Source organism: Molothrus aeneus, chromosome 10 (assembly GCF_037042795.1).
Source record: "Molothrus aeneus isolate 106 chromosome 10, BPBGC_Maene_1.0, whole genome shotgun sequence".
Taxonomy (NCBI): Eukaryota; Metazoa; Chordata; class Aves; order Passeriformes; family Icteridae; genus Molothrus; species Molothrus aeneus.
The window spans coordinates 19,982,877-20,000,303 of record NC_089655.1 but is presented as its reverse complement, the minus strand read 5'-3'; the positions used below and the strand labels follow the sequence as shown (position 1 = coordinate 20,000,303).

At 36.8% G+C, this 17,427-nt stretch overlaps 1 protein-coding gene across 1 annotated transcript in view; it reads left to right on the top strand.

Moving 5' to 3' along the window:
• NAALADL2 (N-acetylated alpha-linked acidic dipeptidase like 2) overlaps nt 1–17,427 on the top strand; it is a 214,179-nt gene that overhangs the window by 101,543 nt on the left and 95,209 nt on the right. The window contains exon 6 of the mRNA XM_066556250.1: nt 15,012–15,155. Coding sequence (XP_066412347.1) covers nt 15,012–15,155 — 144 coding nt within the window. The remainder of the gene's footprint in view (nt 1–15,011; nt 15,156–17,427) is intronic.

The window sequence follows — 17,427 nt, the reverse complement described above, 5'->3', positions numbered from 1 at the left end:
CTCAGCATCATTGTCAGAAAGTAATTTTTTATGTCCCTTTTTCATTGAAGGTTAAAATACTTTTTGAAAAGAAACATTCTTTGAAATATTTTAGGCTAAACAACATACTTTCAGTTGTGGTTTTAGTATCTTGACCTGAGAATCTTAATTTGAACATTTCTTCAGTAGGCCATAAGCAGGGGTAAAGTGGCTGCAGTAAAATTTTGATGGTTTTCAGTAATAAATGATCTGATCCTGTGACTGTGAACATACATTCAGGTTAAATGGGTCTTCTAACACAAAATAATGCAGTAATACCTGGAAAAGAAGCATTAACTGTCCTAATGCATAATAGAATGTTTATATTTGGGGTCAGATGTACAGCAAGAGTTATCTTTTAAATTTATGTGTCATTGAGTCCTTCTGAAGTAAGCAAGAGATGAGTAATTATTGAGAGACTTTGGGTGAAACTGAGAGCCTGACAGCCTCCCAGTAGGAGAACAGAGGGGAAAATCTTCCTGTGAGGTAAATTAGGAAAACATTTCTTATGTGACATGTTAGAAACCATAGCTATTACAGGGAGGCTATGTAATCTTATTTTTATTTATTTAAAGAAAAGTTCCTTCTAAATGGAACGCATGGCAAACAGAAAGGTGACTATTACACAGTTTAAGGTAGGTCTGGATGATTTGTCTTTGAAGTGAAATGAATTGGAAACTTGCATTGCTTTTGAAATCTTGAATTCCTTTCCTGCAGGTGCTTACCATTGTAAAAGCTTTGACAACAATTTCTACCATCATTACTTGAATAAAATGCTTTTAAGAGAGCTTTTAGATGAGACTTTGAACTGGAAAAGGCATAAATATATAGAAACGTCTCTATTGGCATTATGTTTTCTATTAGCCAGCCTGTCAAATAACTGAGCTTGGCTCAGCTTTGGGCTTTGCTTAAAAACTCATTCATATGATTCTAGAGGGTGAAAATCCATTTATTTTAATACAGATTCTAGCTGCAGATCCAGATTCTGCACTGGAAATTCATTGGGTCTTGATTATCATTGATGCTTCTGAATGAATTTTACTAGTATTTGCATTTCAAACAAATACCTCCTGGTTATTAATTGTGGGTGTGTTCCATATAGATTGCCTGCATGTGCCAAATTGTGGAATCCTCTGGTGTAGCTTTCACTGTTCTTTTAAAATTTATACAGACAGGAAGCACCACAGCTGGAAGAATCCTTGGTTTAGAACTTCATGAAGCAACACTTGAGCTAATGAGGGGTTTGTATTTATAGAAGTTGCTCTAAAGAGGCACTCAGAGATTCAGAAATTAGGATTAATTATTTCAGACTCTTGATTATTCAATGGACTATGTGCTTTTCTGATCTGAGGAAATTTCCAGCTGCCTGCTGCCAGTTCTGATTCAGGTAGTTGGCTGTTGCAAGTGTCAAGTTATCTGATCATAGAAAAGATATATAATATATAATAATAAAAATTGAAATAGTTTCTGCTGCAGGGAACAGAGAGGTTTCTGCCAGGTTGTGCAAAAGGTGCCATCTGTGTATCTCAGTGTGTTTGGGGTTAAGAAATGACTTAGGGAGGATGCCCTATAGAATTTCTTAGCTTGCAGGAATTCTTCCACATCAGTATGTCCTTCAGGAACTGCCCTGGTTATAACAATTTCACTGTCTCCTTTGTCTCAATGAACTCCCTTTGGAAATACTTCAGGGGAAGCAGAACCTTCGTCTGCTGAGGTTCCTAATGTAAGTTCCATGCACACTGAATGTGGCCAATACTTGTCAAAAAAACCCCACAAATTGATTCCAAAACCTCTGAGGAGCATTGTGAAAGAAGATGTTAAGAAGTTCTTGATCTAAGTGGAATGACTTTATAATTAACCAACCCTTGGCACGAGATGTGTATCCTTCATAGAACACAATTTGAGTTACAGCTTGAAAAATGTGATTCCATGCAGAGCCTAAAGAGGCTCATCAATATAAAGGACTTCCAAGTAAAGGATTGAAAAAAACCCACAACAATAATTGAGTTACATTGGTGGTTACTTATAGAGATTTGTGTTGTGTTGATTTTCTAGGAACAGAAGAAGATAGTTTCATTTTATTATTCAGTTGCCAGAATACAGGGAAGCAACACTTATTAGCAGGTTTCCAAGCAGTGGTAGAAAAATACCACATTTCATAGAGGAAACACATTTAAGCTAGAGGTTAACTAGCAAGTTTGAAATATTTACTTACTTAGAGTAGGAGACAGGAAAGTATTGCATAAATTTAAAAGAAAGTATAATTAAACCAATTAATCTAAGGTAATACCTTATTCTGCTCAATAAGCTCTGATGGGAAAATTATTAAACGAATTTGCATACATAGAAAAAAATCTAATTTTGTCATTAAATTATATAGGTTTACAGATACATGAAGTTTCATCAATACAGGTCTAATACTATCTAATTATTTGTATAACAGCATTCTGTAAGGAAGATAAATAATAGCCTGTAGCAAATTCGTATTAATATATTAAATAATTTGGGTGATTGATTGTTTCAGGTTTCCTTTTTCTGTGTTTTCTCTGAGCCCATTAACACTTACCAGGAGTCTGTGCCACTTTTTCAACTCCTACTCATAAGTAGGATTGGACTTTTGTGAGAAATGAATCAAGTTAAGAGGCTGGTTTTTTTTTAAAGAAGTACTTTCTTTACTTTCTGTCAAATCAGTGCAAGCATCAGTCCTTTATACATATGTGTGTCCACTTATTTAAATGTATTTATCATCTTCTCAGCATCTGGCTTCCCTCAGCACTGGTGACTGTGACTGTCAGGAAAGTAATGGAATATGTTTCAATATTCCTCAATATTCCCTCTCTGTGCTTCATTCTGAGCTACAATTTCAGTTCGTTTTTAGAGATAATTGGGACTCTGAATTGCTTAACCAGATTAAGCTGAAATTGAAGAAAATTTAATTTTAATTTAAATAGAATCGTAGCAAAGCAATAGCTCACACTTTTTCATGTAGTAAATTTTTGCTTGTTTCACAGCATTAAAGTCCTTTGCCACATAATTATTGTATTGCTCTTTGTGCAAATGCCACAACTGAAGTAAAAGCGCGGTAGAAAAGATCAACTCTACTTACAGCCTAAAACAGTATTTTTGCCCTTAGGTCTGTTACTACTTAAATATTAGACTTGTTTACTGCAGTTGAAGTGCAGGCAGTGAAATTGGTGGCCTGATATCGTGTAAAGGAGTACTTGAATTTTTGCCTTATAATGAGCAGTGATGGACAACTCAACTGCAAAGCCACTTCTGTCTCCCTGACTGAAGTGCCCTTATGCACCAGGTTGGAGAATGAAGTGTTGACTGCATGGGAAAATCATATTTGATCTTTGAGTGGCTTTAAATATTTGTTTCTGAGCAGAAAACAGATACTTGAGGGCAAATTTCAACTTTCTTACAGCACTATTGACAGGAAATAGTTTATTATGAAGCTGCAAATGCTAGTTTGCAGTCTTGCATGAAATACAGTACCTGTGACAATAAAGAACGGCGCTACATGGTGTAGAGGCAATCACAACATGAATCATCTGTCACTTCAGCAAAACAGTGCCAATTGAATTTACAAATGTGGCATCTATTTATTTCTACCAGCACTGAGAAGGAGACTAAATGAAATGAAAGTGATGATTACTTGTGACACATTCCTTTTATGAAAATAACTTCTTTAGCTCATGTTGTTGCAACAGACCATGTGTTCTTTTTATTTGTTTCTTCCAGTGAACCATATTTCTGTATATTTATTGGGGCTTTTACCTATCAATATGATGGAGTTGTGAGCATCTGCTACCTACAGTAGAGCTGTGGTGGTGGCTCACCAGCTTTGTGTGTCCTTGAGTGGCTTCAGGCAAAAAGAGCCATGGAACTGAATTGTGGCAGTAAATAGAGTCAGAACATGGGCAACACTGAGGGCTAGATTATCACACATGTTTTGACACAAGTGTTGAATGAACTTTCCAGTAATGATTAAGTGATGTAGGAGGGTGATGTTGTGCCTTTCTCATTCCAAAAAAGTCTTGGTGAGGTTTGTGTTAATACAACAGCACATCAGAACTGTGCTGCCAGGTAAGATTGATGTGCCCAGACTGTGCTCTCCAGAAACGCATCACTGGCTGATGAGGGTTCTCTGGTTCTTGTGCTGTGTGTGTGAGCAAACCTGTGTGTTTGCAGGCCATAATAGTCTGTGTAGGCTCTGTACCATCACTCTGCTCTAGTTCACAGAGTTACAGGACCAGATGAGATGGAGGAGACCTCCAGGATCATGGAGTCCAACCTTTGACCACCCACCATGGCATTCCCCACCATGTCAACCAAGCCAGGGCACTGAATGCCATGTCCAGGTGGTGTCAATTCCTGGACACCTCCAGGGATGGTGACCCCACCATCCCCATGGGCAGCCCCTTCCAGGGTCTGACCACCCTTTCAGTGAAGAAATTCCTTCTGATGTCCAATCATTGAACCAGAAGCCTGTATGAGAGGATTTTACCATAATATCCACACACACAAACAAATTATGAGTCCCAGATACTTTGACATTTCAGGTCTATTTCTGTACATCTAACCAGACATGTCAAGTCTTCTTGATAGATGTGGATACTGTGGATCTTTGAAACCTTGAGATCCCATTCTTCAGAGACAGATGTAGACTTTGGGGATGTCAGACGAGAATAAATTTTAATAGTAAGGTGTTGAAAGGGAGGATATTTATTAGAACTGTCCACATGTATAAAGTTGTCGAGGTTCCACCACTGCAAATATCTGTAACTTTGATGAATAAATGAAACAAAGAATATTGTGCTTGATACTAACCTTTAGACAAAGCTGGTCCTCTTCTTGGTATTTTGCACATAGTTTGATTTGTGTATTTTCCATGGGCCTGCATGTTTTTAAAGAGTCAAGTCCTCTGCAGTTTCAGCTTGTGAAAACAATTTACTTGCTGCAAACTCTTTGCTAGTACTTATTGTATTTCAGTAGCACACTTTTTATAACAACCTAGAAAATGAGAGCTGTGTTCAGTGGTTTAGCTAAGGTGCAATTGCTATGAAGGGCTAGATTTGCATAGGCATTTCTGTCCTTGTAGATTTTATGTTGTTCTAGGTATCATTTAAATTTCATTAAACGTCAGGGTAACGATCAAAATAAAACCATTGATTTCTTCTCCACTGCTCTTTTGGGATTCTTCTGACCTATGCTCTTTGTAGAAATAGGAAAAAAATAGGGGAATGGATTTCCTGCTGTGGCTGTGACCTGAGTGAGCTCTGCACATTTAACACTGTGGGATGGAACAAAGGATGGTTCCATGTCCTTTGGATCCTGTGGCAAGACCTGAGCTGGGAAGGAAATGTGCATTTCCACCCAGAAAAAAACCTTGACGACACTTTTAAAATTAGTTTTAAGTAACAATTCAAATTACAATATACTTATTTTCTGTTGAATTTTACTAGCTATAATTTGCAATAATCTCCACTGTGTTTGTAGCAATGTTCTTATTATTTAATTTGAAAAATAATCCTAAGTAGCATTTTTAAAAAATATGTGTAGGAATTTATGTTTATCACTGACTCATAATTTAAAACATGGCCCGAAATGCAATATTCTGAGATGATGCTGCTGCTCTACCCTTCTTCAACAAGGAATTATTTCTTTCAAGCATTACCTTATTTTCTATTTTCTTACAAATTTTCTTTGCTTATGATCTTCCTGACTCAAATTGTCCTTGAATTTCAGGAGTTCAACCTAAACGTTAACCAGCTCCTCAACTCTGAGATTTGAACAAAATTATTAATTTTTCATGCTCATCTCAGGTTACACAAACTCGTTTGAGGATGCAAAGCTCCTTACAAGAGATGATTCAGAAATCATTTAGGGCCAAGGGCTCCATTTGGAGTTGGGAATGAATATTCACAGAAAATGTGCTGTTGTGCACAAAATAAAATCCAGTTCTCCTGGGTTTGTAATCTCCTTCTGAAGCTGAATCCAGCAGTAGCACGAGTCAGCATGAACATAATAAAACATTGCAAACACATGAGCAAGTTATTAAGTAAATTAAATACCAGTGTTTGTGTATCTCTGAGGAACGCTGCAAATAGATTATGGTTTGTTTGTCTCTGTTCTGTAATCCAAGAAATAAACCAAGATGTGTTACAAGGATTTCCATAGATTCAGAATTGTAGGAATTTCTGAGCATAGCTTTTTCTCCTCTCTGTACTATCAGCAGGATTAATGGGGGTCTTGAGAACACCTGTATCTTCATTTCAGGAAACTGTCATTTGAGATTGATTTACCAGGTTATTTCTTTTTCTTCAGTAATTTTAATCAAATTATTACTGGTACATGACCACATATATCTACTTTATCTGATCTTGAGTGTTGAAAGATTAATAAAGATGAACTGAGGACTTGGAACACTTCCATTGCAATCTGGCTTTTTAAAACCACTGAATCTTCTGTGTCTTTCTTTTGATTGGGTGAAAGCCCTTTAGAACAAAATAAAAGCAAATAGAATTTTTTTTAACTTCTTGTATGCCTTTGATACATATAGTCAAAATTTAATGTGAAAATTAGCATCACTGCAGTTCCAATTGCATGCTCTACCAAAACAAAGCTAAATGATATTAACATATTTAACATTGCTAGACATGCATTATTAGTAGATTTATCTTCTTTTACAAAATTTTAGACATTAATATCATGCAAGTAAAATTAGCAATGCAGCTTCTTTAAACTGCTAAAACAGCAGATGCATATTAATTATTTATCATTTTCAGCCAGAATATGAGAGGCTTTCTGTTCTTAAATGGTTTTCTTGAAGTATGCTATAATTATTTTTAAAAACTAGAGAAAAATAATAATATAAAAATTTTTCAATTGTGTTTTTTAAATCTGTAAGAGGCTTTTGAATTGATGTGCATATCTGAGTGGCATCCTGTGTCTGGCAATGACTTAGGGTCCTAGAGGACACAGATATCCCCTGGACCTGTGGCTTGGGAACAGAAGGCTTTGTGTTGAATTGGAGGAATTCCTGCCATGCCTTCCCTATCCTCATCCCAGCTAACCTCTTACTCTGCTCATTTATTTAAGAGCACTGGTTTTCTGTGTGCTGATCTTGTTCATAATATGGCTCCTGGAACAACTGTGCTGGCCCAATTAAACTGTGCTGAAGCCAAAATGTGGCTTTCAATGGTTACCAACAAATCTGGAAGCATGCATCAGAGATGTTTATTGCTTTAAGAAAAGCATCCTGTACCACAGATAACATATGCAATTTTATTTCATGTTGTCTTCCAAATATGTACAGACAGCATGTGATTGTGAGTCATTGCAATGTTCACTACATGCTGTAAACAAAATAATTGTCTTCCTAAACCTGTCACTTTTGGTGTTTTCTTGCAGATTTTCTATCTCCATTCCATTCCTTGCAGAGCACTATAGGGCTTTTATTATTTTTAATAACAATAAATCTCATTATTGTGAGTAAACAGGAATCTATGCTTGTTCATAATCAGTATAAGGATGGTATATGTTACCTGATGTGTGTTCTGGCAGCTGCACACCAATTTTGCATAAAGTAGGACCCTTATTTTACTATATTTAGTCTCCATCATTACTGGAGGAAAGGAAATCTGTATCAATGTCACATTTCCACATTTGTTGTTTGTTCCATCTATGGTGGCCATCACCAAGGTTTAGTTCATGAAGGACCAAGCTCCAAGACCAGCCTGTTAGTGTGCCAGAAGTTCCTTATTTCTTGAAGTGGTTAACAGAAAACATAATTCTTGCAGGAGGTGCTGTGTGCCCTCTTGGCTGCTGCGACTCCATGGTCCCACTCCATTGCAGGATGCTCCTGCTTGGCTGCCTGGATCAGGAGGGAGAGAATTTTATTTTTTTTTTTTCCAATGGAACTGATAACAAATTCCATAATGTGCTTGCCACTTGAATTTAAAATATTCTGTAATATATCAGTTTTAAAATCCACCTGTGCTAAGGTTAGTTCATCAGTTTAATTTGTGTTCCCTCCTGCAGACACAAACATGCACACATGAGCTTCCCTCCAGACTTCAGTTTAACATCCTACATCTAATTTTCTGGGAGCAACCAACAGGTACATTTCACACACAGGCTTGCAGGTATAGGATGCCTGAAGTAGTATTCCCTAAGATAAATATTAAAAAAAGAAAGTCCAAATATGTGTCTGGTAATTATTAATTTGGGTTGTGCAGTTATTCTGAACATCAGAACAATAGCTTCAAGTAGTTCTGCTGAGCTCCATTGGATTAATACCTCTGCATATTTTAGGAAAGTAAAAGATACCAAATTATTTTCCAAATTAGGATTTGGATAGAACGGTTCCAGCAGTTTGTGGTCAGCTTTTTACATGCCTGATGGTTCTGAGTGTTTCCAATCTTCTCAGCATTGATTATTTCCTCACGCCTGCCTTACAGTGAGTTGTACCTGTGTCTTGAATTTAATGACAGTAGAAGGTGCTAAGCAGATATTCTGCTATCAAGGATAGAATCCAAAATTAAATACTAAAGTACTGAATATGCTGGTTTGAATTCACTATGGATGGCAAACAATAAGTTGTGCAGAAACTTAAATATATGATTAGTGGATTTTTTTAAAATAAGCTTATTTTTAAAGCACCAAGTGATATTTATTTTTGTCTTACAACCTATAAGACTTCTGTCAACCCTTTTAAATATCCACCACCACTTTTAAAATGTTGGGCAGTGTTGTTTGGTTTTGGTTTTTTGTCATATGGCCAAACCTGCTATCTGTTGGTGGAGAGTTTCTTTCACTTCAGTAGTGAGACAGGCATTTGCTAACACAGGAAAACCTGAGAATTATCTTGTCCTTTCTCTCCTGTTACATTCCATTCTTACTAGAACATAAAAACATGCTTTAGCTATTTGAAATATGTGGAAGAAATGCTCTTTCCTTTTTATGACTTAGTAGTTACACAATTGTAGGATACTTAAAAAGGAAAAAATTTACTTCATGTCAGTTGGTGTGGAAATGTTACATAATGTTGCTCTATTTTGGCCACTTCTCTGTCATTTTAATTATCAGCCTCTACAACGAGCTAAGTGGAAAGGGGGATTCAAAATGGTGAGAGCACTGGGAAAAGTGGTTTTCTTTTTATTCTTGCCATTTTATTAAATATTCTCAGAAAGGAGCAGGGAAATTAGTGAGATGGTTTTGCATCAGTGTGTCAAAGCAGTTTTGCTTTTACACAATACATGTGTTGCTTTTTATTCTGTGTATCTTAAAAAGAAACAAGAGTGACAGTATTTTTAAAGTACATTAAGTAGGCATTAAGACGAGTGATTTGCAGTGGGAGAGAGGGGAGTGATGTTTTTTTTGTCTTTCATGGTGGTTAAGCACATTTCCTTGTGAGGGAGGGAAAAAGATGACAGCAAGTTCTGGAGGGTTTGGGTTTTTTCTGTATTAGCTATAGAATATTTAGGTTTATTTTTAAGGACAGCAGAAATCTGTTTAAAGAGACAGTCTTGAGTAATACATACACAGATTTGCATCCACTCTGTTCACAAAATGTTATGTAGACAGAATATAATGAATATACTCTGTAAGCAAACCAGTATTTCTGTAGGGTTATGGTTTTCTCTATGTTTCAGTGATGTATTATTATTATTATTTGGGGAGTTTATCACAGGTGGTATGGTATCTTCAGTTTTCTTTTAAACCTTTTGTTAACTCCTAAAGTCATGAGAATGTGATTATTTTAAAAAGGTGTTTTTAAAGAATTCTTTTTAACTATTAGCGATGCTAAGACCAAATTGAAAAAGGTATTTTAGATCCTTTCTGAGAACTCTCAGTAGCTTGTTTCTCTTCGAGGTGATGCTCACTGCCTTTACATTCTGTGTTTTCTGTAAATGGGCATAAACCTTTCCCAGGCACAGCCATCCTCCTCACCCATATCTCCAATCACTACCTAGTTCTGAGCATCCCCTGTCCATTTGTGGCCGTGCATCCTGAAATGCAAGCTGCCGCACCATGCTGCTGTGATTCATCATCTCACGCTCCATTGCCTGTAAAGCTGCTTTGAAATCTTCTGGCTGTCGTTAAAATCTCTGGTTGCAGAATTTCCAAGGTGTTTTTTTTTGTTTTGTTTTGTTTTGTTTTGTTTGTTTTTTTACAGAACAGAAGCAAATGTTTTTCTCTTCCTCCATATTTCTATCAGTGGTTAGTGAAGCAAAGCGCTTCAAAACTGGCATATGTTCCAGTTGCAATTCTAGTGGATAATTCATAGAGAGGTGAATAAAGACATAGCAGGAAACTGCTTGTTACCAGTTCTACTCTGATGGCTCCTGCTCCAGATTCTGCTCCTCTTGAGTAACTTTTTTCTCTGCCAGGTTTGTTTTTTGGGGTTTTTTTGGTTTTTTTGGTTTTTTTTTTTGCTTTTCCTTGCCGATATTTAAAAGTCTGAAGTTATGGTCTTCTCCTTGGCATTAATAAAATCCATTCTTACTTCCATTTTAAACACTTTGGAGTGTTCAGCGCAGCTTTTGTTAGAGGAACAGGTCTCTGACTTAATATGCAGGAAAACCTTTATGTGACTTTGGTGAGCAGTTGGGGAATGCTTTCCCAGAATTTCCTGTTCATAACTGCTTGCAGAACAGCACCAGTTTTTCTGGGTCAATATTCTGACTGTGTCCACTTTCAGCAAGAAATAACAGCTAAAATGAGTTTCTTTTTTCAATGATAAAATTTAGGAAGGCAAAAAATATGTCAGTGACTTTGTGTGGTGTAGCAGGTGGGTCTAGCAGAGGTTAAATGGGATGTGTAGGCTTAATTGAAGGTTGGTTTTTTGAGTTAGAAGAGTCTGTCTTAAAAATGGACATGGGGACAGCATTGCAAGCTGCTGTAGATGAAGATTTAATCAAATAACTGTGATGAGCAGTGGTGGTGTGAGTTCAGTACCCAGAGCCTTCCTGTTGTAGGTGCTGCACAGATCTTTGCAGCCTCTGTCTTTGGTTAGATGAAAGCCAGAAAAACCTTGGATAACTTGATTTTTCAGAGAAATAGATCATTGTGACTGACTGCAGGACAAGCAGTGGGAGCTAACAGCTGTTGAATGTTACCAGCAAAGGTGGAGGGAAGCTGGGTACGAGTTCAAAGCACAAATAACATAAATGTCTATGACATGTAGTTTATACATCTTTGGGTTTGTCATGCTTAATACAAGATCAAGTGCTGACAAAGGACAGTGCAGAATGTGCACTGGGAATGAATAAATGTAAGAATGCCTTTTTCACAGGAATGCATTGCACTAACTGTTCACTTCAGGAACTCTGTGACAAAACCATCTCATTTGACCAAACGCACACTATTCTGTCTTTTATGCTCTAATTTATTCCCATCACGAGCTGTGAAGTCCTGCTTGGAGTGTCTATTTTCAGCATAAAACTGTTTGTCAAATTTCTATTAAGCTTAAGGTGAAAAATTAATGAGCCATTCACTTCAGATATTTCAAAACTAATACAGCTGTATTATTAATGCAGCAGAAAGTCAAAGACGTGGGTACCTACAATTATTGCTTAGTGTTCACTCACACTACTTTTTGCTCTCTGTATTTTTGGGGGAAAATCATTAAAATAGTGTTTTAGGTCATAGAAGGAGTTATTTTGATGAATTCTGTCAGTAAGCTTTTTAGACAGTTTTAGTTGTTAACTTTTTGTTTTATCTGATCCTAGCAGAAGGTGCCTTGAATAAACACATATTGATGAAATACAATGTTCTTTCCAATCTTTCTTTGATTCTGGAATTTAAACAAAAATGAACAGAAATGTGATTCATATAACACAAAACTTAGAGAAATGCAAATAAAAGACTATTCACATAATACTGAGGAAGCTGTTGATGAAGCAATATTTTTGGGCTAGAGAAGTATGACATTGGGACTAAAACTCTGGTTTTTCAGTCTTCAAAAAGTCATTGACATGAAGATAAAATTGTACTTTTGATCAGAAGTGAGTAGGGTATAGTGGACAGGTGTTATTAAATTGGTGTTATTTATTAAATATAAATATAATAATTCAGAAATCCCAGAGCATGTTATCAGTACCAGTAAGTCAAGTGAGCACTGTGAAATGCTGGGCTGGGGGAGTGTCCCAGGCTGAGCACTGTGGAAACTGGTGCTCAAGGTTTGTGCTTGCATTGAAAAAGAAAACACGAAATAGAGTCATTGCAGAAGTAGAAATTCAGGCCTTGCTTTCTGTGCAGAAAATGTTTCTAAAGATTGCCTCTTTTTTTTTGCTCCTAAAATTAACTTAATAATTGATTAATGTATTTTCCTCCTCACTTTACAGTAAGTTCTCCAGGGACTTTCTGGTATTAATAGTGGTTCTAGGCCTGGCTCAGTTACATTGTTAGACTTGCAGAGAAGAAGGAATTCTGCTTCTTGGAAGAGTTTCATGTTATAAAACTAAATTTCATTAGAAGCAAAATGGCAAATTTAAATTATCCTTCAAGCATTTGTTGTTCCCACAGAATCTGAAAGTTCTCTGTGCTCTGAAGGGTTTGGCTTCCAGCAGAGAAAGTGCCAGCAAGAATCCCCAAGTTCTTGCAGTGTGTTGGTTTCTTTCTGAAGTTACACTGCTCTGTTTCACTCTCACTACAGCACCAAGCCCATGAGTATTTTAAACCTGAATGATTAGGCTTTAAGTAGCAGCCCTGGAAATCTCCAGGTTTTTAAATGTGCCCTGGAGAGATTGGTTTTGGATGGTTCACTTTTGAAATCTGGTCATGATGCACAGTGCTTTCCTCAGCCTCCTTAACAAGTGGCAATTAAATGCCTGGAAGAGAGAAGGGAACTTTGTTTTGTTTTTTTTTTAAATTTTTTTTTAAAGCATTTTTTAGTATTAATTCCAGTAGTGTTTTTTTCTCTGTTAGGAGTTCATCAAGTTTAGTTACTAGAGAATTTTATAGAATTTAGGTCTGGCAAAGATGTCAGGAGGTCATCTAATGTAGCACCTTCCCTCAGGGAGGGCATCAGCCATATCTGCATCACTCCTGACAGATTCCTGACAGATGTTTGCTCACACTTTTCTCTAAAAACATTTCAGTTTAAGACATTTTATCACCTGCCTAGGCAAGTCTTTATGAATTCCTCCTATTAGAAAGTTTTTCTTCCAGATAAATCTGCCCAGATAATTTAAATCAGCCTTTTTATATAGATTCTTTTTTCTTTTTCTCCCATACTTCAAACTCCATCTTCTATCATGAAATGATTAATTTTTAAATATGGAGGGGTTTCTCCTGTAAGTTGTTCTTGAAAGTGTATCTTTCACAGCTTATTCAGGTGTGAAGCTCAAGTTGTAACTGGAGAAAGGAGAGATTTTTCTCATCTGAAATGTTTTGAGCTTCATTGCCCCTGTAATACAGGCTGAAGATTGACAAACACTGGAAAGAAAATAACGTCTCAATTGCACATCTCTGATGGACTTTGTGGGATTCTTTTTGAGTGCAGAAACAGACTCTCAAAGCTTGACCAAACTGATTTTGCTGTCACTTCACTGATGTGACAACTTTAAGAGATTTTGAACCCAGACCAAGTTTGATGAGACAAAGGTTTTGTTTTTTGGGGTTTTTTTTAATTATATTTTGAACCAGCTTTACCTTTCCACCTAAAAATTTGTCTGATTCTTTCAAACTGAGCACTGATCACCTTGCCATTGAGTATTAAAGGTGAACAATACCATTTGTTTTTCCGTAATGAAATGATACAGCTTTGGTCAATTTTTTCATGAGGATTATAGGTGTACTATAAAAAGTTTCATGAGTTTCTAGAACAAAAAAAAAAAAAAAAAAAAAAAAGTGGTTGTGTCTAGATTTCTTTTCTTTATACTGTGTTTCAGTAGTAGTTTAATAGAAATTTACTTGGAATCTGCTGCTGATTGCTGAGAGCCTCCTCCCCCTGTGCCTGCAGGCACACAGAATGTAAAGGATGCTTTTGGGTAGTAAAGAACTCGACGTTGACAGGAAATGCAGTGTTTGTTTCACAGAGGTCTTGGGGAGAGGCCTTGTATTCGGAATCTCTGGTTGAAGGTTTGGACACGATTCAGCAGGGGCAGGGACATGGTGAGGCTGTTGCAGGTTGTGTCAGAGCTGTGTCCTGCCCAGGCTGTCAACCTCCCCTCCTTTTCTGTATGGGCTTTTCATCTGCCAGAAGAGTTCCTGCTTTCCATGGGAAGAGATGATCCCCATAGACATCTGAAATAAGAGAAAACAGCTGTTTTTTCCTGAAGTGTTTCAGAGCATTTGTGCGTGCAAAGTTGGGTTGTTTTTTATTTTCCCCCGCAGTTCTGTCAGTGTGTCTCCCAAAATATCTCATTATCTCATCAGAAACCTTTCCATGATCAAGTGTTAGACAGGCATGTGTATGCAAACTCACTTTTTTTTCAGTAAAAGGGAGATTTTAATACTTTGCATGAAACTGCTGATATTGAGAGGTTTATGCTATGTCTGTTTAAGATGTTTCATCTGTAATGAAGTATTCTGATGTTTTCTGATCCATACCTTTCTCCACTCAATGTGTCTGTTTAGTACCTTCTTATTCCAGACCTCCTTCACTTGTTCAGTTTTTACTTGAATTTGAAATTTATTGCTGACCAGTACTTCCATATTTCAGTGAGTCCTTTAACTACAGACCAATTTAATTTCTTTTGTTTAATTCACAGTCTAATATCTGCTCAGACTCATTTAACAGTTTCTTTCTTGTGAAATTATTGCCCAGATACCATAATATGTACATGTAATTTTGTAGTACCTGTTCTTGAAGAAGCTTTTTAATTTTTTTTTTCAGTATTATAAGCACAAAACAACAGCTGCTTATCTAAATCAGTTGTTTTAATTTGTGTGGGAGAGATTTGCATTTTTGTGTTCATTTTCTGAAGGAGAAAAATCCAATTTTCATTTACTAAATTGCTCTTCCCTTTCTGTCATTTTAGATGGAAGCTACAGGCAGAATCGACTGAACCTCACAACGCTCTTGGTACAACCAATTTCTGCACTGCTTGCCAGAAAACTTGTTTCCCTACCTGAGGACACTGCCCAAAGAGACAGGTGTACACCCCTGCACCTGCCAGCTGCAGGTAATGCTTTTCAAATCCACTTCACCTTCGGGATGTTCCTCTCAGACTCCAAATCCTATATACCATTAACTATACCATTAAGGTTTAGCTGATTATGGGTGTGGTTTGCTTAGATGCTTTCTAGAAGAGGCTATGAACAGTCTAAAGATTATGCTCCTAAAATCTGATAGATGGAAGTTGTGGTTTTAAAAAAATAATAGAAGGCATTGAGCACTAATTCTTAATATTGACTTAGAACCTCCTCTGTGTGGATGCCATCTCTAGGGAGGTTTGTTAGTGCTGCAGCTTGGTTTGTTAGGCCTTATTGTACTCCTAATAATATGATTTTAACATTAAGACATCAGTAGCTATAGTATTCTCTGGGTTATTTTTCTGTTTCTGGAATAATAACACTTAAATTCTAAATATGTTCCTTAATTTGTACATGCCATAGAGCAAACAGTGTATTGTTAGCTGAACCCTCAGGCAGCTTTTTCTCCCAATTTTCACCAGGAAAACATGCATCATGATAAGAACAAAATACCTTGAATAGAGCCAGATGAATGCATTCATAGTATCTTCACAGAAATAATGCCATTAGCAAAGTCAAACAGATTATTGCTTGAAAAAACTTATTGCTGATATAGGAAGGGGAAAAAAAGTAAGACTGCAGTGTTCCAGCACAGTGTTTCACCAGAAGAACATCTTCCAGAGAACATTCTAGGTGAGGTGAATGTTTAAACAGTAATTCTTCAGTAAAAAGTCTTCAGTTTTGTTTTTTAGCTCTCCATCTTTCACCATAAAAAAAATGATTTCATTATAAGCCCCATTTAAATGAATTGATTTGAAACTGTGGTCTTGGAAAGGAGGAGGCAAATTAATTTAGCCACTGTATCCTGTGCTACACACAGTGATGATAACAGTAAAAACAAATTTTAAGGGCAACCAATGTAGTACCATGTGCTGTATCCCTTGTTTATTGCTTTTGGAAAGTTATTGTGGAATAGGAGGGCAATACAACAAGTCATAAAAAAGGTTGATTAATTTTATGACTTGTATTAGCATTTGTAGTTATACATACCAAAAAAGAAAGCAGAAGACCTCATGTTTCATTGCTTAAGCTGTTGTGGTTAGGCAGGACAATTGTTCTCCACACATGGCTGACTGGATTTTTTAATAATGAACTTTTAATTTTAAAAATTATTGTCCTCACAACCAGTAGAAAAGGCAAAAAAGGCCATTTTGGAAGGAACAAGGGCTTAACCATTCCAGGTAGGCTGCATGAAGCTTGTTAGTATTGAAGGATTTTCCAACAGCTGAAGTGCCTGGAGCAAAGCCTGGATTTGGGCTGGAAAATGACACTCATTTTAGAAAGATAAAAGGCTGCACAACGTCTGTTTCTCAAAAAGCTTTGTCTGGAGGCTGCAGGGCAGAATCACCCTAAAGGGCAGCTTATTCTACTTTTTCTGTGACAGGTGTGGCATGTCTGTTTTATTTCCCTGAGAAGACAGGAATTCTGTGAGAGGAGAATTTCTGGAAAGAAAGAATATTCCAAGCCAGCAGCCTAGTGAGAGCCAGTCCGTGTCTGGTTTCCTCTGGGTGAACACAACTGCTTGTCTGTGATTTCATGTAAAGCTTCTGAACCACAGTAATCCATGGGGGATTTTTTAAAAAAGTCTTAATTTATTGAGAAAATAGGGACTGAGAAGAAGCCTTGTATAATTCTGTAATGTGTTATGATATATTTTTTCCTTGAATTAATGGTGAAGCTGTTGATGTTCTGGAGCACAGAGTGTGCTGTTGTTCAGCAGCAGCCTTAATGGAGGAGATAAAAGCCTGGTCTCATGATAAGAAATGGTGTAGAACTATTTAATACTAGTAATAGCTAAAGAGATAATGCTGAGGACAGCAATGCATTAGAGAAGAGCAAAGGTTGAATTTGCAGTCTTCCTGTTGATTTGAAGAAGCTTAAGAGAGAGATTTCACTTCTGACGTGGGACTCATCAGTTATCTGTCAAAAGAGGTGAATGAGCAATTCAGATGATTGGTTGCCTTGAATTTGTTAGGATAAAATGATCATCATTCTCTCATCATTATGTTTCAAAAAGCTGAACAGCAGATTCATCAGTAATGATTAAACATTTATATATAGTTTTCTCACATTGCTGCTTTTTTTCCCTTAGCCTTGCAGTTTTCAAGAGACAAAATGTGACAGAGGGAGTGGGAGGATAGAGGCAAACATCCCTCACAGATTGAGTGCTCAGGACCTAAAAGCAAATAGTGGGAATTGAAG